General features: G+C 45.1%; 1 protein-coding gene across 1 annotated transcript in view; it reads right to left on the bottom strand.

The window, feature by feature from the left end:
* The window catches only part of SBSPON (somatomedin B and thrombospondin type 1 domain containing), a 32,110-nt gene extending 12,210 nt beyond the window's left edge, over positions 1-19,900 (bottom strand). Inside the window, exons 1-2 of the mRNA XM_069600262.1 lie at positions 19,588-19,900; positions 7,366-7,560 (exon numbers count right to left, since the gene is read on the bottom strand). Of these exons, the coding sequence (XP_069456363.1) occupies positions 7,366-7,560; positions 19,588-19,801 (409 nt within the window). The 5' untranslated portion in view covers positions 19,802-19,900. The remainder of the gene's footprint in view (positions 1-7,365; positions 7,561-19,587) is intronic.
* Positions 19,901-26,164: the final 6,264 nt, after the last annotated feature.

Genomic DNA, 26,164 nt, shown 5'->3' on the forward strand with positions numbered 1-26,164 from the left:
AGTCTGTTTTTTAAGACCTACTATTCAAAAGCAGAGACATCACTTTGTAGACAAAGGTCTATATAGTCAAAGCTATGATTTTTCCAGTAGTCATGTACGGATGTGAGAGTTGGACCATAAAGAAGGCTGAGCGCCAAAGAATTGATGCTTTTGAACTGTGGTGCTGGAGAAGGCTCTTGAGAGTCCCTTAGACTGCAGAGAGATCCAACCAGTCCATCCTAAAGGAAATCAGCGCTGAATATTCATTGGAAGGACTGATGCTGAAGCTGAAGCTCTAATACTTTGGCCACCTGATGGGAAGAACTGACTCATTGGAAAAGACCCTGATGCTGGGAAAGATTGAGGGCAGGAGGAGAAGGAGGCAGCAGAGGATAAGACAGTTAGATAGCATCACTGACTCACTGGACACAAATTTCAGCAAACTCCAGGAGATAATGGAGGACAGAGGAGTCTGATGTGTAGCAGTTCATGGGGTTGCAAAGACTGGGAAGTGACTTAGCAACTGAACAACTGTAACAATTCAAACTCAGTGTTGAGTCTCTGTGGTTATGACCAATCATAGAATTAAGCAGGCAACCCTGGACCTTGTCTCCTCTGTGTCCTGGCAAGCTTAGTTGGATGGCACATTCTACTAAGGGGGTGTCCTTCCCTTTGGCATGGGTCTAAAGTAAACAAGCCAAGAGCCAGATCACCTAGAGGTCTCTGAGCTAGCTCCATTTTTTAACATTCCCCACAAATTTAATTTTTCACTAAGAGCAGTGGGTAATTTAGAAATTATTTTTGCCTCCAGTCTCCCTTCTGCTTCTGTGTGGCAGCACATAGCTGGTGCTCTAGGACACAAGCTTTCAATAAATGCCCATTCCCCCGCCTCTCCCCTTCCTGGCAACAATATTCAATGTAATAGATTCTTTGTTAACAGACTATTTGCCAACTTTTCTGGCATCCCATCAACCTACCATTGTTTGCTTTTACAGCAACTTCCACTTCTAAAAGAGTGGCACCGCACGTACTTACTTTGAACGTGAAAGTAAATTAAATTTGCTTTGAGAATTTCATAAAGCCCTCTGACACAACAGGGTGTCATAAAAGCAGGCTTAGAACCACTAGTCTGTAGATATGGTGTCGAAGAGAATGGAATGAAAATTTGACAAATGATGCCAGCCTAGAATCAGACGGTTCACAATAGTGCACAGTGATCTTGCAGAAGGAAAACCCACGTGAACAGTAGTCAGCATGGGCAACAAACACATAATATATGCTTCTGGGTTTGCTTTTATGATAAAAAATGTATACTCACAATGCACATTAAATGAAACTGGAAGAGGGCAAAGGCTGTGTGTGAGTTTAGTCACTAAGTTATGCTCACTGCTTTTGCAACCCCATGGACTGCAGCCCACCAGACTCTTCTGCCCACAGGATTTCCCCGGCAAGAATACTGGAGTGGGTTGCCATTTCCTTCTCCAGGGAATCCTCCCAACTCAGGGATCGAACTCGTGTCTCCTACCTTGGCAGGCAGATTCTTTGCTGCTGAGCCACCAATGGCTTGATCATTAATTAGAGTGTCTTCATGATCATATTTTATTCACTGGCCTTGCATGGCCTTTATATTTCTACTTAGTTATCAGACTCTGTAATTGTGATTTTAAAATACTGGATTGGCCAAAAAGTTTGTTTAGGTTTTTCTGTTAGATATCATGGGGAAACCTGAATGAACTTTTTGGCCAACCCAATATAATGATAATATATCAATACTATTAACATTTGTATAGTATTAACATTTCTATATTATTAACATTCATATTACAATAGTATATTAATATCAACTGCATATTCATAATGATAATGTAAATTCACTGATTTACATTATCAATATTCATTTTCAATATAATAATAATCATAACAGAGTCGGACATGACTGAGCAACTGAACTGAACTGAATGATAATGCTTAGAAGCAAAACGCTATTAAGGGGGGGAACTCATAAAATTTAGGGCAATGAGATCACCTGTCATGCTGTCACCTCACTGAGCTCCAATGTCCTCATGTGTAAACCCAGAGTGATGACATTGTCCTATATCCATCAGTTCAGTTCAGTTCAGTCGCTCAGTCGTGTCCGACTCTTTGTGACCCCATGAACTGCAGCATGCCAGGCCTCCCTGTCCATCACAGGCAAAATAATGCCTCCCTCAAGATGTTCATGTCCAAATCCCCAGAAGTTGTGAATATGTTATGTTACATGGCAAAGAGAAATTAAAGATGTTACTCGATTGAACTTAAAATAGGGAGATTATTCTGGATTATCCAGATGGGTTGAATGTAAGCACAATGGTCCTTCGAAGAGTTAGAGGAAGATGTTATGACTGAAGAGAGGCACAGAAAGATGCTATGGTCTGGCTGGGAAGGTGGAGGAAGGGGACCATGAGAAAAGGAAGCCTCTGATATGATGGAAAATGCAAAGAAACCGATTCTCCCTCAGAGCCATCAGAAAGGAATTCAGCCCTGTTGACAACCTTGGTTTAAGTTCAGTAAGACCTATGTCTGACTTCTGACTATAGAACTGTGTGATGATACATTTGTGTTGTTTAAGTCAGTAAGTTTGTGGTAATGTGCTGCCTCCAGCTTTCTGAGGTACTGACAAAAGCTAATACAATCCTAAAGGAAATCAAGCCTGAATGTTCCCTGGAAGGACCAATACTGAAGCTTCAGTATTTTGACCACTTGATGCAAAGAACAAACTCATTGAAAGAGACCCTGACGCTAGGCAAGATTGAGGGCAGGAGAAGGAGGTGACAGAGGATGAGATGGTTGGATGGCATCACCAACCCGATGGACTTGAGTTTAAGCAAGCTCCGGGAGACTGTGAAGGACAGGGAAACCTAGCGTGTTGCAGTTCATGGGATCGAAAAGAGTCAGACACAACTCAGCAACTGAACAATAATAATACAACACCAAGCGTGTTTTTCTCTAAAAGGTGTTTTCCTGTGAGTGAATCTCTTAATTTTAGTGTTTTCTGCATTTTGGTAGGCTGTTTCAGTTTATCAAATCCTTGTTCCAAGAGGATTAAAATATTATTTCACTGCTTCCTGAAATAATAAAGATCAGAGTGAAAATAAACAGAGACTAAAAAATAGTAGAATAAACCCATGAGATGAAGGGCTGGTTTTCTGAAAAGACAGACCAAATAGACAAACTTTAGCTAGACTCACCAAGAAAGAAAGAGGCGATTCCAATAAGTTAAATTAGAAATGAAAAAGGAGAAGTTACAACTAATACCACAGAAATACAGAGGATCATAAGACACTATTACAGATAACTATATATCAACAAATTAGACAAATAAATTCATATAAGACTGAATTATGAAGAAACAGAAAATCTGAATAGACTGACCACTAATAGGGAAATTGAAACAGTAATGAAAAGACAAAACCTCCCCAAAAACAAAAGCCCAGGCCTAGATGGCTTTACTGGAAAATTCTACAAAACATAGAAAAAATATTTAATATCCTTCTCAAAAGAAGTGAAGTGAAGTGAAGTGGCTCAGTCGTGTCCGACTCTTTGAGACCCCTGAACTGGGGCTCACCAGGCTCCTCCGTCCTTGGGATCCTCCAGGCAAGAATACTGGAGTGGGTTGCCATTTCCTTCTCCAGGGGAACTTCCCAACCCAGGGATCGAACCCAGGTCTCCTGCATTGCAGGCAGACGCTTTAACCTCTGAGCCACCAGGGAAGCCCAAACGTTTCTAAATCCTTCCCAAATGTTTCGTAAAAATCAAAGAGGAGGAAAATTTTACAAACAAATTTTATGAAGCCTGCATTACCCTGATACCAAAACCTGACAAGTACACTACAAAAAAAGAAAATTACAGGCCAATATCCTTGATGAACATAGATGCAAAAATCATCAGCAAAACGGTAACAAACAGAATTCAATTATACAGTAAAAGGATCATACACCATGATCAAGTGGGATTTATTCCAGGGATACAAGGATGGTTTCATTGATTCTGCAAATCAACCAGCGTGAGACATTCACAAAATGAAGGATAAAAATCATATGATCATCTCAATAGATGTGCAAAAACATTTGACAAAATTCAAAATCCATTTATGATGTTGATATCAACAAACTGGATACAGTAGGAATGTACCTCAACATATAAAGGCCATATATGACAAGCCCTCAAACACACTCAGTGGTGAAAAGCTGAAAACTTTTCTTCCAAGAGAAGAATAAAACAAGGATGTCCACTCTTGCCACTTTTATTCAACAAAGTATTGGAAGTCATAGTCCCAGCAATGAGTCAAGAAAAAAATTTTTTAATAAATTCAAGTCAAAAAGGAAGTAATAAAACTGATACTATTTGCAAATGACATGATACTATTAATACATAGAGAACCTTGAAGACTCCACCAAAAAAACAAAAAACTGTTCAAACTAATGAATTCAGTAAAGTTTTAAGATATAAAATCAATACACAGGGACTTCCCTGGTAGCTCAGTGGTAGAGAATCTGCCTGCCAACGCAGAAGACACAGGTTCCCCTGATCTGAGAATATCCCACATGGCTTGGGGCAACTAAGCCTGTGTGCCACAGCTGTTGAGCCTGTGCTCCAGAGCCTGGGAGCCACATCTACTGAGCCCACGTGATGCAGCTACTGAAGCCCACGAGCCCACAAGCCCATGCTTGGCAGCAAGAGAAGCTACCACAACGAGAAGCCCACAGATCACAACTAGAGCAGCCCCTGCTTGAGGTAACTAGGAAAAAAGCCCATAGCAGTGGAGACCCAAAATTCAATATACAAAAATACACTGTGGCTAGTAACAAACTATGATAAAGAGGAATTAACATAACAATCTCATTTACAATTGCCTCAAAAAGAATATAATGCCTAAGAATAAACTGAACCAAGGAAGAGAAAGACTTGTACTCTGAGAACTGTAAGACACTGATGAAGGAAACTGAAGACAATACAAAAGGATGGAAGGATACGCATTACCATCCTACTATGAAGAGACCCAGGCCTGGGAAGGGGGCTGAGCACCCTGGTGCCACACTGAAGGGTCAGCCTGTGCAGCTGGAATACATTCTAGCAGCCCATCCCTGTAATTAAGCGATGCCATTGTTCTTTCTAATGGATCCAGCTGCCAGTGCAGGGAACATGGGTTTGTTCCCCGGTCCGGGAGGATTCCACATGCTGCAGAGCAACTAAGCCTGTGTGCCACAACAACTGAGCCTGCACCCTAGGGCCTGCGCTCCACAACTAGAGAGTAGCCCCCACTCTCTGCAACTAGAGAAAGCCTGAGCACAGCCAAAAATGAACAAAATGAGACAAAACCCTACGGGCACTAAACTAAAATTTTTATACATTTGATTGTTTTTAAAATAGCCAAACAAGCAGATTTTTAGCCATTTAGATCCTACTTATTTTGCAGATCCTGTGAAACATACCCAACATCTGCTGGCCATTGATTAGGTAAATCTTTATGGTTGCAAGACCCCAAGCCACCATGACACCTGCCCTATGAAGCCCTTTCACCCAGGGACTCCAAACCATGCTGCTTAGTTGACAGAAACTGGATACACGAGCTCCTGGCAGACTCTTCTGTTCCCCCTCTGGATGGTGGTCGCCATAGTGCAACCTTTGATCATCCTCTCTCACACGACCTGTAAGGTCATTGTGTGCTACTGCCTCTTGCGGTCATGAGTTTTTCCTAGACCAGTCCCCAGATCCTCAACCCCTCTACACCTGAGTGTCTGGCTCACCATGCTGTTCCCTCTACCTGGATGGTTCTGCATTTTTCAGCCTCATCATATCCTCAGGGAAGTCCCTCCCCTCCTAGCCTCTGTGGATCCCCTTCTCCACCAAGGAATCTATTTACAACACACATGGGACCTCCTTGTTGGCTCAGATGGTATTTACAACACACACTCACAACTCACTACACCTCTCCCTTGCTCCATACATGATATCCTATGCTTGCAGTGCTTAGTCACTCAGTTGCATCCGAAGATTTGTGACTGTAGCCTGCCAGGCTCCTCTGTCCATGGGATTCTCCAAGCAAGAATACTGGAGTGGGTTGCCATTTTCCTCCTCCAGGGTAGCTTACTGATCCAGGGATCAAACCCGCATGTCCTGTGTCTCCCGCATTACAGGCAGATTCTTTACCCACTGACCCAATAGACAAGCCCTTGTTCCATACCCCGTTGGATTTACCATTGAATTACCATTGCAGTGGTAATTCTCTGGGACTAGTTTCCTAGGATGATCTGCTTATCATCTTCCCCTCCCGCTAGACTGTGATCTACCTGACAGCAGATTCCACAGCAACTTTTCTCCCCACTGTAATTGGCACCCAGTGCCTGGCATCCAGGAGATGCTCAATAAACACATGTGTGTGGAAAGAACAAAGGAGCAAAGCAACTCAGGGAGGATCACGTTGACATGGAATTTTCCAGGTTCGTATGAAAAAAACATGATCTCTGCTACCCTGAGAAGTCAGTGTTTTGCTCTATCAGATTCAACCCCTATCAACACACCAGTTTTGGCCTGTTTGTTTCTTTGTGAGTTTCCTATGGCTCCCGACTCATGAAGGAGCTGACTCTGGGTCTCCTGGGCCAGCCCACAATCGAAACAATCTTCCCAAATCAAAAATCTCATCACATCAGCCCCAATCCAGTTGGTCTGGGAGGAGAAACAGGTTTTTTAAGAGAATCATTTTACCATGCTTTAGGAATTTGTTGAGCTTCCCAGGTGGCTCAGTGGTAAAGAATCCGAGGGCAATGCAAGAGACACAAGTTCCATCCCTGGCTGGGAAAGATCCCCTGGAGGAGGGCATGGCAACCCACTCCAGTATTCTTGCCTGGAGAACCCCATGGACAGGGGAGCCTGAAAGGCTACAGTCCATGTGGTCACAAAGAGTCAGATGCAACTGAGTAACTAAACCACAACAGGAATTTCTAATTTTTCTATTATTTTCACAGGTATGCGAGTGTCCCTGATTAAACAGGGATGGCGGTGAAAGCTGAAATCCAGTTATCCTTACTGAACGCATCTTATCCTGTGTGAAATAGCCTCATCCTACCTTAAGTCCTTTGTGGTCAGCTTGACAAAGTTTGCTGAACACCACAGTGCAAGTCCCTTACAGCTGGCGCCTGCAGCGCGGGAGGGGCCCGCCTACAAACTATAAATGGGAAGGGCTGGGTCGGGTGTTGGGGAGGGCTTTAATGCATCTGATAATAAAGACATTATCTAACACTTCCTGAGCTTCCTATCTCCTCTGCGCAGCCTGGCCCACCCCGCTCCCTGCAGTGCCTGAATTGGATGCTCACCACCCAGGGACAGCAATTAAGGAAAGCGCAGTACCGAAGGCGTGCCCGCAGTCCTGGCCCTGCGGTGTCGCGTACTCCAGGCAGCCGGCTCTCTCCTCCAGGGCCGGGCAGGGCGCGCCGCCGTTCTGAGGCTCCTGCTGCACAGCGCGCCTCCGCACGCGCGCCATGGGCCGACACTGGCCAGCACAACCGCTCCAGGGGCTCCACTCCCCAACGATGCACGGGCGAGCTGAAAAACAGCACGACGGGGACGCACACCTGAGCACAGCCGCCTGCCAGGCCGTTCCCACCAAGACATACAGTCAAGTTCAGGCTGTTCAGTCTTGCCGGGCGCACAACGTTGACACTGACGCCACCCGCCCTGATGGTGAACTGATAAACGGGTATCCCTTAGAGTCGGGCAGATGTTCCCAGATCATGAAGGTGGGTCTGAGCCAGGACCCACCCGAGTAAGAGCCTGATGCCTTTGGGGTACTTCCTCTTACAGTCCAGTGTTAGATCAGCTCTTTGCCCTTGTTTTCCTTTGATTGTAACTTTATCCTCCTCTCTCCAGAATATTTTTAGGGCAACAGTAATACACACTCATTGTTGGAGGACAGGGAAGTCTGGTGTGCTGCAGTCCTCGGGGTCGCAAAAAGTTGGACACAACGTAGCGACTAAACAACAGCAGTAATACACATTCACTGTAGAAAACATAAAGGAAATAAATTCTAAACAGAAAAGGTGGGACTTCCCTGGTGGGCTGGTGGTTAAGAATCTGTCTGTCAATGGAGGGGCCACAGGTTCCATCCCTGGTCTGGGAAAATCCCACATACTGCAGAGCAGCTAAGCCCTAGCTGGCAACTGCTGAAGCCTAGTGGCCCTAGAACCCTGCTCAGTAACAAGAGAAGCCATCAGAACGAGAAGACCCGGCACCAGAGATAGCCCCTGCTCCCTGAGACTAGAAAAGGCCAATGTGCAGCAACAAAGACCCAGTGAAGCCAGAGAAAAAACAACAGGTGTTTCTCCCACCAATCACTTTTCCCACCATCCCGTCACTTACCCAGCTCAATTCTTATCAGAAAATGTGCCTCCTTAAGACATGGCATAGGGAGGCACACCAATGACCCCTATCTAGTAGGTTTCTCCTGGTGCTCTATTCTCACCTTCCGTGGCTCGGGGACTCACACACTGTATGAGGTGACATTTACAGATCAGGAACCAGGGTCCGCAGAGGGTAAGAATACCCATGGTCAGGCATGGGGGCAGAGTCAGGGGATGAATTTGGTTCTCAATTCTCTGCCCGTGACTGTAAAAATCAATGTGGTTGCATATTTAACTTTTTCATTTAAAATCCTAATGAGTCTTTTAAAAGGACTGTACTGAGTTTTCAAATTGAATTACTTGAAGACTTGAAATTGGATATAAGAAAAGAGAAAAACAAAGAAACAGAAGATGTACCCTGAACTGGATGCCAAAATTCCTTTCCCACAAAATGTGACCCACTTTTCCCAATCACCCTCATACGTTCAAGTTTTCAAAGTCTTCACCAAGAAAACACCCAAACTTCTTTGAAATCGGATGGGACTTCTGACAATTTGTACTTGAAAACGAATTTTGCCTCTCAGCACACTCTAGTTTAGGGTTCCTGGTGTCTGGAATTCGGTAGCACTGCCCATGACATAAAAAGGGTAACATACAACATAAAGTTCGGTCAGTAACTAAAGAGTGTTAAACTGCTCTAAAACTGCTTTTATTAATCATCTAAAAACCTATAGGTAGGACTTCCCTGGGGGCCCAGTGGTTAAGACTCTGTGCTTCTGCTGCAGGGGCTCCGGATTTGATCAGGGAACTAAGATCATATATGCCTTGCAATGTGGCAAAGAAATAAATAAAACAAAATCCTGTGAACCTAAAAACAAAACAAACAAAAACCTTATAGGTATCACATGTCAACAACCTTAGGAAGCAAGAATGAGCCACACCAGAGTTCATTTCCAATATCTGCCATGCACACATCCTTTGGAAAATCGATAACAGGTCACTTCCTGCTCATTATCTCTTGTTAACCTTCCCTGTTTATTTTCACAGCCCTGTGATTCAATTGGCCCACAGAACCAGAAGGCATTTAAGGAGATTTCAGGTTGGGAGCTGGTTGAGAAGGACACCTCCTGTCCTTAATTCCCTTAATAACTCTTTTTCTTCCCCAAATCTCTTCATCCCTGAGTTTAGTTAGTCCTATGCTTGAACTACACTTAGTAATACACTTTAAAAATATACACTTGTTTCAAAAATTAAACAATTGGAGGCACTATAAAATACAATTTTGCCATGGCTTTAACCCAAAACTTAGTTGTATGGCCTTGGTTATATCCTATCCATCACCGACTCAATGGACATGAGTTTGAGCAAAGGTCTGGGAGATGGCGAAAGACAGGGAAGCCTGGTGTGCTGCAGTCCATGGGGTCGCAGAGCAGGACACTATTGTGTGACTGAACGACAATACGTTATCCATAGGGTAACAGTTGACATGGGAGGATGAATTTAGTCTCCCAGTATTTCTTCAACATTTATGTCTTGTCTCATAAATCTTTATTTTATTTGCTTTGAATCATAGGTAAAGTCCTCAAATCACAGAGTCATTGAATCAATTGTTGTTCCTATTGGTTAATATTTGTCCTTGGCAAAATGCTATGCCCTGTCTTCCTAATCTATGACTTTGTATGTGTGTGCTAAGTGGCTTCCGTCATGTCCAACTCTTTGTGACCCTACCGCCAGGATCCTCTGTCCAAGGGATTCTCCAGGCAGGAATACTGGAGTGGGTTGCCATGCCCTCTTCCAGGGCATGTTCCCAACCCAGGCATTGGACCCACGTTTCTTAAGTCTCTTGCATTGGCAGGCAGGGTTCTTTGCCACTAGCACTACCTGAGAAGCCCAATCTATGATTTTAACAGCCTCATAAAGAGAATCAGAAAGTTCTGGGCCCCAAACAAGAACATCTTGGGGTCTTCATTGTCAGACAAGTGAAAAGAGTTCATGTAGAGTTTCACCAGTAGACAGGTGTTCCACAAAATATTTTGAGTTCGAAGATGAGTCTGAAGTATTTATTCCTGTTCTGCACAAAAGATTCTCATCTTGATTAACTTGTGAACTTGTGATTCTTTGGATTGCAATTTGTCACAGATCACAAGCAATCTTTGGTCACGGAGGTTGGGAGAACAGAAACTTCTGACAGATTTATTACCACAAGTCATATATCTCAGCTGCTTGACACAGATTTCCTTTTGAACTCTTCCATTAGTGTTCTTGTTCCCTTCCCACTAAAGCTCACCTAACTCACATCTGTATACAGCATAACAAAACAGTCTTTCTTCATATGACTTTCTCATCCTTCACATTTCCCTGGCTGTCACTGGGGGCTGGCAGACTCTCACCTAGCTAGCAGAAAGAGCTCCTGACTCCAAGCTCACTGCAGCTTCCCCGGGTCTTTGTTTGAATTTAATGGAACCATCCTACCCTTTTTAGAGGAAAGAAACCTAGATTTAATGGGTGCCTAGAGGCACTGCAAGCCTTTTTTATTTTCCTTTGTTTCAACTCCACATAACATTCAGGTTGAGTCTCCCCAGAAGTGGACCCTGAAACATGGATCTGACTGAGAGCAATTTATTTGGGAGGTGATCCCAGGAAGTATAAGGGACTGGGAAACAGAGACAGAATCAGACATGGAAGAGAACAGAGGTAGGAAGTGGATGTCTAAGCTTCTACTTTGGGTGCAGTGAATGCCTCTGGCTCTGGGGTCACTGGGGAGTGGCAAGTAGACAGATCCGGAATGCAAGGAACCATCAAGCCTTTCCCCCTACATAGTCCAGCTCGTGTCCCTTCCTCTGGAGCCTTCTGGTTCTCAGACGTCCCCACCATAGCCACAGGGAGAACAGCCAAAAGCAAAAAAAGTAAGTTAAACAGTTCAGTAATGAATCTTCACACGAGAATAGGGGATATTTCCCCATGTTCTAGGGGGAATAGCCAGTCATATCGAAGTAAAATTGGGATTCCTGGGTGGCTCAGTGGTAAAGAATCTGCCTGCCAATGCAGGTGACTCAAGAGATGCGGGTTTGATCCCTGGATCAGAAAGATTCCCTGGAGAAGGAAATGGGAACTGACTCCAGTGTTCTTGCCTGGAAAATCCCATGGACAAAAGAGCCAGGCGGGCTACAGTCCAGGGGGGTCTCAAAGAGTCGGACAACTTGGTGACTAAACGCAAGTGGGATCCAAGTAAAATTACTTTAAAAGATGTACCACTATTCTCTATCTCAATGGCTTTTAAAACTCCTTCCAAGGTTTTGCCACTGAATTTGGAATAGAATTCAAATTCCCTGAGTGGCCCACCAAGTCCTGGGTGACCTGCCTGTGCCTGCCTGTCACTTCCACTGGGAGCCAGCCCCCACTCCCCACCACCTCTTTCCAAGCTCTGCTCACAGTGGCCCCTTTGCCCCTGGCCACTCCCACTCATGCTTTTTCAGGACCTTTGGCCGTGTGTTCCCTCTGCTGGAATGTTCCTCCCACACTGGGCATGGCTGGGTTTGGCTCATCTTTGAGGTCCCAGCCGAACTATTTCCTTTCCAGGGAGACCTTTCCTGACCGGCTTATCACACACACACATACACACCCCACAAAATTATTTCCTCTCAGACCTCAGTGATTCCTGCCTTCTAGCATCTCCATAATTCAGAATACCAACCAAATGAAGTCGCTCAGTTGTGTCCAACTCTTTGCAACCTCATAGACTGTAGCTTGCCAGGCTCCTCAGTCCATGGGACTTTTCCAGGCAAGAATACTGGAGTAGGTTGCCATTCTCTTCTCTTCTCTCTTCTCTTCTGGGGATCTTCCTGACCCAGGGATTGAACCTGGGTCTCCCACGTTACAGGCAGACTCTACTTTCTGAGCCACCAGGGAAGCTCACAATTCAGAATACATATGTATTTATTTTGCTTATTGTTCATTTTGTATTTCATCCCTAGCACTTGGCAGATGGCAGGTGCTCCATAAATTGCTGGATGGATGAATGAAACGGCATTAGACCAGGTCCTCCTCCTTCCTAAATTAAATTCTACATTGAAATAGACTCTGGCCTGCTCACATCATACGTATTCGGTTGGGTTAAAAGTTCGTTTGAGTTTTTCTGTAATGAACTTTTTGCCCAACCCAATAAGAAGGCAAAGGACTGACGGAGGCTCCAGGGTGTGAAGGAAAGCCGGTAGAACAAAGTCAAAACTCCCAGAGCCAAACACAGAAGAAATTCCTAACCTGGGCCAGAGTTGCCTGGGATCTCCTGGCAATGGTGGCCCCAAAGAGTGCCCCCTGGAAGGAGCACTTCTCTGCTCCTTAAGGTTACGTAGAGTCCAGTTTCTCCCAGCAACCACAGTCCATCAAGTCCTTCTTAATCCATTTATATCTCCTGGCATTACCACATCTTGAAAGTGACAAGCTCTCTCAGCATTAATATCTGTGGAGTGAGGTGGTACTTCCTTTTATTTGAGCCTGATTTCCCTCACTCGAGAATTTCAGAACATGGTGGGAAAACCCCTGTGTGTATCTTGTCTGATCCACTAGTGGACTTACTGTTCCAGTAGACCCTTGCCCTGCAGCTTTTGGGCCCATCTTTCTATAGACACTTTCCCTCTCAGATTTCCCACTCAACTTTCCCCAGGCCCATTCCCAGTCCAGAGAGAGGTGGAAACCAAAATTACACACACTATTTTCAACTGTAGGTATCAAGTGTTAGTCACTCAGCCATGTCCAACTCTTTGCGACCCCATGGATTGTAGCCTGCCAGGCTCCTCTGTCCATAGGTTTCTCCAGGCAAGAATACTGGAGTGGGCTGCCATTCCCTTCTGCAGGGGATCTTCCCCACCAGCAATTGAACACAGGTCTGCTGCGCTGCAGACAGATTCTTTACCATCTGAGCCACCAGGGAAGTCCTGTAGGTATCAAAGGGTAATCTAAAATTTTTTTTCTAATGCTTTTCTTTGATGATGCCAAATACACACACACACACACACACACACACACACACAGCAGCAGCAGCAAACTCAGCTGAAAGGCAAGCTCCTTCATTTCGTGAATACAGTCTGGATTATTTCTTCTTAATGTAAGGCCTGGTTATCTTCCTATAGCCTCTCCTTGGTTAATCAGACACTCAAACTTTCCTCTCTGTAATCTGGCCCTGCCTGCCTGGCTCTTTGCCACCTAAAAGGTGAAGGCCACCCACGATCAAGCACTTTCTCCCTTACTTTGTTAAGTTCCAATCAGTTCTTAGCCCTAACCATTTCTAAGGAAATATTCTTTTTGCACTTTATGTACAGCAGCAGCATTGATGCTTGGCTTCTGTTTCTCGACAGTCTATGGAAGGAAATTCCCTGGTGGTTGTGGTTAGGACTCCACACTCTCACTGCCGAGGATCTGGGTTTGATCCCTGGATGGAGAACTAAAATCCCACAAGCTGCACAGCACATCAAAAAACTGGAAAAAAAAAAAAGTCTATAGAAGAAAAAATAAAACAGTCCCTTACACACACACACACACACACACACACACACACACTCCTTAGGATGAAACAATTTTATTTATTTTTTTAAGGATCTTTTTCTTTTATGTGGACCACTTCTAAAGTCTTTATTGAATTTGTTACAATAGTACTTCCGTTTCATGTTTCAGTTTTTTGGCTGCAAAGCATGTGGGAATCTTAGCTACCTGACTAGGGACTGAACCCACACCCCCTGCATTGGAAGAGGAAGTCTTAACCACTGACTGCTAGGGAAGCCCCTGGGTGACACAATTTTAAATTTACGTCATCTGCCTTTTTCTCTCTCCTTATGCATATGTGCCCCTTTCCCAGGAAACTTGTCACAACTTCTCTGAAAGTCAAACAAGACCATAAAAATTGCCCAAGTGCCTATGGAGCTCCTCAAAAAGCATAAATAAAATGATCAAGTATTTGTTTCCTCTTGCAGAAACCATGTTATTGGTCCCTGATAGGTTTTTTTTTCTTTTGAGATATTAACTGGACAAGTTTATGAAATGCTAGCAGGACAGTGAAATGAACTGCCACCTTAGAAAAACAGGATTGTAGATACCGTGCAAACCTAGGATGGGGGGGAAGGGGATAAAAATAAAAAAGATAATGATACTTTTCTAGGTAGTAAGTTTCTAAGGTGAGTTCTTTTCTCCTTTTGTGCATTCCCACACTTTCTGCAACAAACATATATTTTGTGATAAGGAAAGAAACTATCATTTTTAAAAAGGACCTGTGGATATGCCTCAGAGGCACTGAGTGGTCCCATTTTTTTTGGACAATTGTTTGTTAGCAACACTGCAATAGCTCTTGATGTGTGCATGTTCAGTTGCTTCAGTCGTGTCTGACTCTTTGTGACCCTGTGGAGTGTAACCCGCCAGGCTCTTCTGTCCATGGGATTCTCCAGGCAAGAATACTGGAGTGGGTTGCCATGCTCTACTCTAGGGGATCGTCCCTACCCAGGGATTGAACCTGCTGTCTCTTGTGTCTCCTGCATTGGCAGTCAAGTTCTTTACCTCTAGTGCCACCTGGGAAGCCTTGCAACAACTCTTCGGGGATTGCACAGAGGAGCAGGACACATTTTCTTGCCCTCAAGAGGCACACAGTTATGGAGAAAAAAAAGACTCATTCTACCAGTATTTATATGGTGCCTGCTCTGCCAAGTCCACAGCTTCTCATAAAGCCTCATTTCCCTGGGGCAGTGAAAACCTAACGTTTAAACCTGTGGGCTCTGGATCCAGAACTCCTGGGTTCAAATCTCACTTCATCTCACTTTTTAGCTGTGTGACTTTGGACAAACTGCTTGACCTTTCTGCGCTTGTTTAGCTCATTCGTAGAATGAGGTCAAAATGGAGAATCCCTTGGTGGGTTGGTTGTGAGACCTAAGTAAATTGAGAGCTGTGAGGCTCCTTAGAGAGGAGGGCCTGGCACAGAGTAAGTGCTGGGTAAGCATGGATGACTTTCCCCTCCTGGACTGCACACCCAGGGCTGCAGCCAAATCATGTCAAATTCTGGCGCCAGTCCCTGCTCGTTATTTCCGCAGGGACAAAGGCAGGGGAAGCTGCACACTGTCTCTCAGGCCATGACGGCTCCAGTGAAGTCTTGACTTTCTAAATCATCGTGGACTGTGCCATCCTTTTTAGGGGGTGAGTTTGGGAGCCCGTATTTTCCAGCATGGTGTCCCTGCTCCCTCCAGTTAAGACGTCAGCAGATTTTGGCCACTTGATTTCCTAGTGCTGTGTGCTAAGCCATTTTAGTTGTATCTGACTCTCTGTGACCCCACAGACTGTAGCCCGCTAGGTTCCTCTGTCCATGGGATTCTCCAGGCAAGAATACCAGTGGGTTGCCATTTTCTCCTCCAGGGGATCTTCCAGACCCAGGAATTGAACCTGGTCTCTTACGTCTCCTCACATTGGCAGGCAGGTTCTTTACCACTAGCGCCACCTGGGAAGCCCTAGTTGGTTTCCTAGATTCCCCATCAATCTGGCAGAAGAGACTGGCCCATATAGGCTACTCGTTTCTTTGTCCTGCTTCACTTGAGTTTATGATTACTCTTTCTTAAGTTGCTCATCCACGATCTAGTGCAACTTACTGCTTCTAAGGTCTAGAAGGCAGACTCTGTGAACACAGCTGATGAGCTGGAGCCTGGGCGTTAGGAGCCTGATAAGCAAATCTTCCAGGAAGTTCTTTCAGGGCAGGGTAACTTGGATCTGCCCCCTCCTTGGCCTTTTCCCAGATCTGATCAGGCTCAGCCAACGGTGAATTTCCTATCATTTGGGGATGCGGAGTGGTTATGAACATACATTATTGGTGTTGAAACCCATGCCATCATTCTAATGAGATTTTCTGAGATGATTAGTTTCAGAACTTATTTTTTGTTGAAAAGCTTAGTCATTCTGGGTTTGTGATTTTTTTTTTTTTTCCTTGGTTGTGCTGTGGGGCATGTGGGATCTTAGTCCCCTGCCCAGGGATCAAACCTGCACCTCCTGCATTGGTAACATAGAGGCTTAACCTCTGTGCTGCCAGGGAAATCCTGAAAGTTTAGTCAGTCTTTAGAGTTAACTTATTTTTACTGAATAAAAAGATAACTTTCTATTTAGAAAAAAAATTCCAGTACTTCATCTCTTAGCCACATCAAAAATAATAACAATAATGCATTTATCAAGATGAAAAAATCAGAAGGGCTAGAGGTAAGTTCCATTGACGCAGTTACCTTTTTCATTCCCATGTAATGTCATTTCAGTCAAAACTGCTTCTGGCAGCATTGGCAGGTAATGTATCCTTAGGTAAGAAGCAAACAAGATTCTCAGAGGCAGAGCGGTTCTGTGTACACCGAGTCACTGGGAGCTTTGAGCTGCTGCACCTTGATTTATCCAAGAGTAAATCATAGCATGAGTTGGCACAGACAGATGGGGCTGATGGCAGCTTGAAAGCAGGCAGTCATGGGTTCTGACCTCATTCTGCTCCCCACTAGTGTTAACTTTGTGATGGGAAAGCCCTCTGAAAGCCCCAGCTCCTACAGCTGGGAAACACCAATACAAGCCCACCTCACCTTTTCCCCAAACACATAGCGTGGTTGTGATGCTGGTCCAGGGCTGAGGAGACCAAGCATCTCAGCTCCGTCTTGCCCCTCACTCTCCCTCAGCTCTGAGGCCTGAGAAGACTCAGGCTCACAGAGTGGCTGCCTTCCAACTGTCTCTATTTTCTTTCTTCTTTTAAAAAAATAGTTTTATTTATTTATTTATTTGGCCGTGTCAGGTTGTATTTGCGGCATTCTCCGAGATCTAGTTCCCGAACTAGGAATGAAACCCAGGCCCCCGGCACTGGGAGGGAGGAGTCTTAGCCAGCGGACCACCAGGGAAGTCCCTGGTTGTCTCTATTTTCTTGTTGCCTTGTCCCCAAAACTCCAGATGCAGAGAATCTATCACGGAGGAGCCTTTCCCATCCCAAGTCTGTTTCTGCCTAGGCTTGGGAGAGCCTCTGCTAACTCCCTTAGGAAGGGCATTTAAGGTTCCTGAAAATACTCCTTTAAAAATCCTATCAGGCCCCATTCCCTTTTCTGGTTTGGGTTTCTTTGTCCGCCGCCCCAGCCCTCCCTAAGCACAAAGAGCCCAGGATTTTTTTCTGAGTTCTCTGGGAGATGGTAAAGTCTTCTCTCTTCTGCTATCACCTTCTCCCCAAATCCTCACTTTGAAAAGACAGGCCTTTGTTTTAGCATTTCTACTTCCTGGACTAAAAAGGAGGGATTTATTTTTGACCAAATAGAGACTTGGAGGATTCTGGAATTCCTCACAGCATTGTTAGGGCTCATGAAAAGGCCAGTTCTCCTCCTGACACTCACCTATCTAGCTGTGTTCACTGTCTGTCCTGTTCACCAGGTGACTGTCAGGGCCTGGCCTACCACTGGCACAAAAGGCTGCTGCCCACGGGTAACACTGAACAGCCAGGGAGGCTTTCCTCCTAGAACTCCCATTCCCCTTCTAGAGGCTTCTCGCTCATTCTCTGTGACTAGGCTTGCCCATCACTTTCTCTGAGGAGCCGTCCTTGAATTCCTCTGGTCTCCTGAGCTTTTCCTCTCTGGCCTCCCTGATCCACTCTTTTGCCACTGAGCATGTGGCAGACGGTTTTGTATGTTTCCCTGCTGGACTCTGAACTTTCAGGAGGACAGAAACTGTGTCTTCATGGTTTCTGTATCACTGTGCTTACCACAGACTGGGTCCCATTATCTGAACTGCAGGAATTCTGTATTTCCCTTTAAAATGTAGGTAGAATGCTCAAGAGAGAAAAAAAGTTTTGGAGAGAGAGACTGCCATAGTGGGCAAGCTTCGCTTGAGTGATCCAGGAAACCGAGACAAACAGGAGTTTGGGAGGGATGCTGTGAGGAGCAGGGGCACCTGGCCAGAGGCTACTGCATTTCCTAAGTAATTGACTCTTCACCTTACTTGGGTAGTAAAGTGCCCTGGCTTTGGTGCAGAAGCAGGAAAGCAGCTTATCCAAAACAACAAAAAAGTCAATATTCTCAGATGTATCATTAGCTTTCAATTGAGATTTTAAAAAAAAAATCTTCATGTTTTTTCAACTGCGTTCTTGCAGCAGCAGGCCTGGGTAACCATCCTGGCATGGGCCCTTGGCCTCTCCCTGCCTAAAAAGAGGCAGAAATGGTGCCACTCTCTACCAGGCATCCGGGTACCTGGGGAATAGCAGCCCTGCAGGTTCCTTTTCCAGGAACATGCTGAGGATCCCACAACACCAGGATCCTTGAGGTCAAGCCCTAATGCATGTGTGGCTTTGGGGGTATTGTGATTACCAGGGAGCAGGGCTACTTTTCTTTCCAGACCTGGCTTCTTCTCAAGTATGCCTTGTTCTCCAGGACTATTCTCACCACGTCTTCCTTTACCTTTTAATTAAGTTGGCATTTATCACGTCTATACCAGGAGCCTAAACTGTGTGAGGTTTAAAGATCAAAAAGACTGAACCTAAAGGAAAACCAGCAAGAATGAAACATACTAGGAACCCTGAGATAAAACCCTTACTCATGTTATATGGATACAACTGAATTTAAAGAATATATGAAACACCTCGTAGGAGGAAGGGGCTGTGCAACAGGCAGGAGTGCAGGTGAGGACAACTGTGGTCCTCCAGGAACTCCTCCTCCAGAAGAAAGCACCTTCCCAGAGCCAGGTCTTGGTGCCACGTTCCTCCCCTCACCCCTCTTGATTGAAAGCTAAGGGGTAACAGAAAGCACCCCTGTGGAACCTGGCCTGGGGCCTTCCCCTGGCACCTGTCAGCACCATGTCTCCAGGTAGGAGGTGGCCGGACCAGGCCCAGAGCTCCCAAGTGGAGGGCTTCAGTAGGCAGAGATGGCCTGTGCCCTTCCGGAACAAGAGCTCTAGTCCCAATGGCCAGGCCCTGGTGGGAAGGGGTGCTTTGGAACTGTATGTCCAGAAGATTGGAGATCCCTGGATGCAGGGGGGAGGGGGGACCCTAGGATGGAGAGTCTGGGGAGCTCCTAGAGAGAAGGGGCTGAGAACCCTAGGACAAAGAGAGCTGGGTGGACCTGGATGCAAGGGGCTGGAGGACCCTAGCATAGAGTTGGGTGGACAGCCCAGGAAAGCCTGGCTCCGGGATTGCGGTCCCCGGTGCGGGACCTGCGTCCCTCTGCTGCGGGCGAACTGCCAGCTGCCCACCCTCGAGCCCGCCACCCACCTGGGCACGCCCTGGCATAGTCGAAGCAGCAGTCCCCGGTAACGAGGCAGGCTTGGTCGCAGAAGCACGTCCCGTAGACCCGGTCCTGCCTCCAGCCGCTGGCGAAGCAGGCGGGGTCCCGGCCGGGGCAGCAGCGCCCGGCGTCCGCGCAGCCGGCCAGGGCCCCGGGCCACAGCCGCGCCAGCACGCACAGCGCCATCCACAGTGTCCTCATGGCGCGCGCTCTGCACACCTTCGGGGCAAGTGCCGGGGTTCCTCCGAGAGCGCCGGCCCCGCAGCAGCCCGGCCTGGCCCTGCCCCGCGCCGGCCCCCGCCCCTCCCCGGCCCTGGCGGCGCGCCCGTCGGGAGCCGGGCGGGGACCGGCGGGGAGGGCGCCTCCGCCCCGGGTGCCCGCGATCCACGCTCGGGACCCCGGCCCCCTGCCCACGGCGCCCATGGCCCAGCCCGCGGGGACGGCCGGGAGGCAGCGGAAAAGCAGGTGCTCTAGGATCCCAGGGAGCGACCGTGCCCGCCAGCCGCCCCGCCAGGGCGGCCTCATCTCCTGGCTCCAAACTCTGCTTCCTGACGTCTGGGGACAGGTTAGCTAGTCGGCAGCTTGACTCCGAAGCCAGGAGCCATATCGCACTCGATGGGCACGAACCGGGCTCTGTCGCACGGCTCGCCCAGACTTAGCCCAGAAAGTCACGATGTACTTTTCCCAGGACACCCAGTTCCCCTCCACAATCTCCCGAGGCCACTGAATCGAGAGAAAGGACTGAAGAAACGTCCTTTCTTTCTGCAGCATTTTCTAATGGGTTTTTCCTGCCCCAGGAAAACGCCACTTTGTTTCACCGAAGAATCAATCAATGACACATAGACTACCAACAGTGCCTGGCTTTCTGTTAAAGCAGATTTCCCCAAAGAAATTCTGCTTGATGGTATTGTAGAATTAATTTCCGCTTTAATCAAGCGCCATCCTAACTTCGTATAGACATTTTCTTCCACCTTTTTCTCCAAATATATTTTCTGTACTCCTTTTGTTAACCAAAAAGTTCTGGAAGTTTCATTTTCTTTTATGTTTTTAAACATTTAAACTATTCATGGTTTTTGTAAGAAACTGAGACTATAAAGTTGTATCTGAGAAATCTAATTAATTTCAGAATAATTTTTTCCTTTCTCATACGAAGACTTATCGAAGAATTCCCATTACTCTTCAGAGACTAGAAAAGTAACAAAAGGGGAAAAAAAAAAACTTGGCTGCGAAAATAAACAATACAATAATCACACATAAAAAAATAAGCAAAAAAGCTGTGACATGAAAAAGATTGAATCTTTTATAAGAACTGTATCTTATAAACTGAAATCACAGATGAAGTTTGACAAGGGTACAAAGCAATTTTTCCCCACTGTCCAAAGAAAACACACTCTAAAATAAAAAAGAAATCTTTTCTTTGTGATTATTTATACTAGTAAATCTCAGGCTTGGAAATAATCTTATTTTCCTCGTTAGGTAAGTCTCTCTTTTTGCAATTTAATTTAAAAAGATTTACTTTTTAATATTTTTAGTTCTTGGTAGTTGATATTAAATAACTTTGTCAGCAAATTATACCCTTTGCTTTTACCTGTGTGTGTACGTTTTATTAGCATCTTCATACTAACTCATTCATGTAATTTATCTCCCACGTCTTCCCTAAGGCTGTCTGCTTCATGGAATGCCTTTAGCTAGAGACTTGTTCTGTAATGTCTTAAGAATCTGGACTTGTTCCAGGAAAACATAAATGCTCCACTGACAAGTTCATTTTCAGATACAGAAAGTAGAAGAAGATGACCTCTGGTTTGAGAGAATTAAAAATACAATGCCCAATGCTTCCTCAAATACTTTTTATCATCCTTTTCTACTTATACCCAGACAAAACCTAAAATCTAAAATCAAAAACAGGAAGTTGGGAGTCTGTTCAAAAAGGTTGGGTCCAGTTCTGACTCTATGATCTTGGACAGTTCGCTTCCAGTGTTCTCATCTCAAATAAAGAATACTAACTTTTAAGATTGCTGTGTGTTGTCTATAGAAATGAGGTGATGTGGGTAAATTGAGAACAAAGTGGTCATTAAATATCAATTAGATTGTGTCCTAATGCCCACCCTGCTCCCACTTCGTCATTTAAAGCCTAAAACCAAGTAAGAGACAAACTCCCGTTTTAATTGTGTGCAAAGTAGGGGAAAGGACTTCACACAGTAAAGAATCTGCCTGCAATGCAGGAGACCAGGGTTCCATCCCTGGGTCAGGATGATCCTCTGGAGAGGGGAATGGCAATCCACTCTAGTATTCTTGTCTGGAGAATTTCATAGACAGAGAAGCCTGGCGGGCTACAGTTGGTGGGGTCGCAAAGAGTTGGACACGACTGAGAAACTAACACACAAAGTAAGGGGAAGCACAAAGTTAAAAAGAAGAAACTGCAAATATAGCCATCCCTCTGTCTGCCGGTGGTGAGGGAATTGGTTCCATAACTGACACCGCCCCCCTCCTTCTCTCCCACAGATATCAAAATCCACAGGTGTTTGAGTGTCTTAGTTACAATGGCATAGTACAGTCATCCCCACCCCAGTATCCATAGATTCTGCATCCACAGATTCAACCAACCACTGATCAGTCGAGTACAGTGTGTGAGTGCATTCAGCCAACTCTTTGCGGCCCCATGGACAACAGCCCACCAGGCTCCTCTGTCCATAGAGCTGGATGTAAATGATTACTTCCTATTACCAAACATAAAAAGGAGCTTGTCTGTGGTAGGTGACATTGAAAGAAAACTCACAGTTTCATGTTATATCTTGTACTGCCTTGAAACCATCAAGATAAGATTCTCCAGCCGGCCCCTGCAAGGGAAGCAGTTCTTGCCAGAAGGCAGAGTCGAGGGGACACTGACATTTGAAGCTGTGGAGTTCACATTCTTACTGGAAGCTGGGTGCAGTCGGATGCAACAATCAGTCACTTTGTTTTCCATGCCCTGTGGATCTCAGGAGAACAGAAATCATCCCAGTGAATGTGCAGCGAGTATAGCAATTCACAAAACTCACCTTAAAAGACACTCTCTTCTAAAGTGTTGTTTTTGGACGTTGCCCAAGACTGGTAAAATTACAGAGGGGGAGGGAGGCCTTTCTGTTCACTGGATTTCAGAAGACAGTCATCTTAAAGGACATCCACATATATGATCTCATTCAACCTTGCACAACTGTGAGGAAAATGTTGGCATCCCTGTACCACAGATGACAGGGATTAGACATCTAGCTAATTAGCAACAAAACTAGACCCGAACTAAATATTTCCAAAATGTTGCAGAGTTCCTCCCATTACTTATAGCTTGGTAGTGGCGATGGTGAGATGGTAATAGAACATAGGGACAAGTAAGATTGAGCGCTGTCCTAAACGTGTGGAAATGAAAATACGAATAATTTCCAGAAAGGTTTGGATGTATGTCAGATGGGTGGACAGGGAGTCATAAAAGGCATCCAGGATGTTCTGAGGGCTGTGGAGGCAATCTCTTGAGGTTGATAATAGAAGAATTGATTCTTTGTTCCTTCCTTCCAGTTTCACTGAGATAAAATTGACATACTGGGCTTTCCTGGTAGTGCAGTGGTAAAGAATCTGCCTGCCAGTGCAGGAGATAGAGGTTTAATCCCTGAGTCGGGAAGATCCTCTGGAGGAAGAAATGGCAACCCACTCCAGTATTCTTTCTTGGGAAATTCCAAGGACAGATGAGAATGGTGGGCTACAGTCCATGGGGTCAAAAAGGAGTCAAACACAACTTAGCCATTAAACAACAATTGAGATAGAGCTGTGGATAAGTCTAAGGTGTACAACGTAACGATTTGACCACACACATCATCACATGATTATCACAATAGGTTTAGTGAGCATCCATTATCTCTTGTAGATGCAACATGTACAAAATAGAACAAAAAATTTTCCTTGTGATGAGGACTCAAGGTGTTTACTCTCTTTAATATATAATGAAGAGCAGTGTTAATTGCCTTTATCACACTGTACATTACATCCCGAGTACTTATTTATCTTATAACTGGAAGTTTGTAGCTTTTGCCTATCAATTTCCCACCCCACCTCATCCCCTGCCTCCAGTAGCCACAAATCTGATCTCTTTTTCTATGAATTTGTTTTTCCCTATACCGTACAGTAGGCTCTCATTAGTTACCTATTACAGGTCTCCCGCACTGCAAATGATTCTTCATCGTCTGAGCCACCAGGGAAGCCCATTTTATGCAAAGCAGTGTATGGATGTCAATCCCAATCTCCCAATTTATCCCAACCCTACTTTCCCCTCTTGGTGTCCACACGTTTGTTCTCTGAATCTGTGTCTCTGTTCCTGCTTTGCAAATAGTTTCATCGGTTTTTTATATATTTTTTGAAGTATAACTGACCAAGGCACTATGTTAGTTCCTGGTATTCAGCATAATGGTTCAGTATTTTTTTACATCTCAAAATCGTCACCATCATAAGTCTAGTTGTCATCCGTCACCCTGCAATGCTATCACACAATTATTGACTGTCTTCTCCACACTGTACATTTCACATCCATGCCTCATTTATTTTATTTTATTTATTTATTTTTTAAAAGCCAGTCAAATTTAGCAGTGGGGGGTTGTATACCAACTTTAGTGACACTAACGTTAATAAGTTCTGGTAACCCACTACCATCGGACCAGCCCTCATTTATTGTATAACTGATATAATTTCTATTTATCTTCTTGCCTCTAGCAACCACCTGTTTGTTCTCTGTAATCTATGTCTCTGTTTCTATTTAGTTATGTTTATTTATTTGCTCTTTAAAATTATTTATTTTTGGTTGTAACGGTCTTTGTTGCTGCGTGTGGGCTTTCTCTAGTTGTAGTGAGTGGGGGCTACTCTTCCTTATGATGTGTGGGCTCATTGCAGTGGCTTCTCTTGCTGGGGAGCACAGGCTCTAGGCCCAAGGGCTTCAGTCATTGCGGCTCTTGGGCTCTAGAGCACAAGCTCAGTAATCGTGACTCAGGGGCTTAGTTGCTCTGCAGCACATGGAATCTCCCTGGACCAGGGATCAAACCCATGTCCCCTGTATCGGCAGGAGGATTTCTACTCAACGTCACCAGGGAAGTCCTTTGGTTTTTGTGTTTTTTTTAGATTCCATATGAAATAGAATAGATGATTCTTAGGCAGGTTTGGGGCCGTTTGTCAGAGGCAACATACTGCATGGATATCTGAAAGTGAAGGTGTTAGTTGCTCAGTTGTCTCTGACTTTTGTGACCCCATGGACCGTAGCTCACCAGGCTCCTCTGCGCATGGGACTTCCCAGGTAAGAATACTGGAGTGGGGTGCCATTTCCTTCTCCACGGGAACTTCCTGACCCAGGGATCAAACCTGGTCTCCTGCACTGCAGGCAGATTCCTTACCATCTGAGTCACCAGGAAAACCCATATTTTATTGACAGTCAGACATAGTTAATTGTAAGATTCACCATTATTTTATGTTATACTACTAAGATATATAAGGCAAAACACTGTTGATTAAAGTATGGTGCATACTTATTTATGGATTGAAGTATTGTCTCAGTATATTCAAGCTGCCATAACAAAATACCGTCAACTAGGTGGCTTACCATCGACTGCTGTGGCCCTTGATAGCTCACTTCATAAAGAATCCACCTGCAATGCAGGAGACCCTGGTTTGATTCCTGGGTTGGGAAGATCCCCTGGAAAAGGGATAGGCTACCCACTCCAGTATTCTTGGGCTTCCCTTGTGGCTAAGCTGGTAAAAAAATCTACCTGCAATCTGGGAGACCTGGGTTCGATCCCTGGGTTGGGAAGATCCCCTGAAGAAGGGAAAAGCTACCCACTCCAGTATTCTGGCCTGGAGAATTCCATGAACTCTATAGTTCATGGGGTTGCAAAGAGTCAGACACGACTGAGTGACTTTCACTTTCACTTTCTTTTCAGGTGGCTTATAAACCACAAAAATTTATCCCTCACTTGTCTGTGGGCCCAAGATCAGTGTATGGTGCAAGCCTGCTTTTTAGTTCATAGCTAGTGCCTTCTAGCTGTAACCTCACATGGCAAAGGACTAGGATCTCTGGGGTCTCTTCCATGAGGGCACTCATCTCCCTCCCAAGGACCTATAAGCTCCCAAAGGCCCTGCTTCCTAATACCATTGCTTTGGGCATTAGATTTATTTTCTTTTTAAAAAAATACTTTAATTTTATTTGTTTATTTATCTGACTATCCCAAGTCTTAGCTGTGGCACTTGGGTCTTCGATTTTTTCTGTGGCATGCAGGATTTTTAGTTGCAGCATGTGAACTTTTAGTTATTTTCCCTGACCAAGGATGGAACCCAAGCCTCATGCATTGGGAGCACAGAGTCTTAGCCACTGGACCACCAGGGAAATCCATAGATTTCAACATATGAATACAGGGGAAACATACGCATTCAGTACACAGCAAGAATGGATCTCAGTTTCAGAGTTGGTAAAACGTGAAAATATGCACCTGAGAATTAATGAAAAATCTAAAGAAACAGCACTTTCATCACTTTACATTTTATAATGTGCTTTGCAGG

Source organism: Ovis canadensis, chromosome 9, assembly GCF_042477335.2.
Source record: "Ovis canadensis isolate MfBH-ARS-UI-01 breed Bighorn chromosome 9, ARS-UI_OviCan_v2, whole genome shotgun sequence".
Classification (NCBI taxonomy): Eukaryota; Metazoa; Chordata; class Mammalia; order Artiodactyla; family Bovidae; genus Ovis; species Ovis canadensis.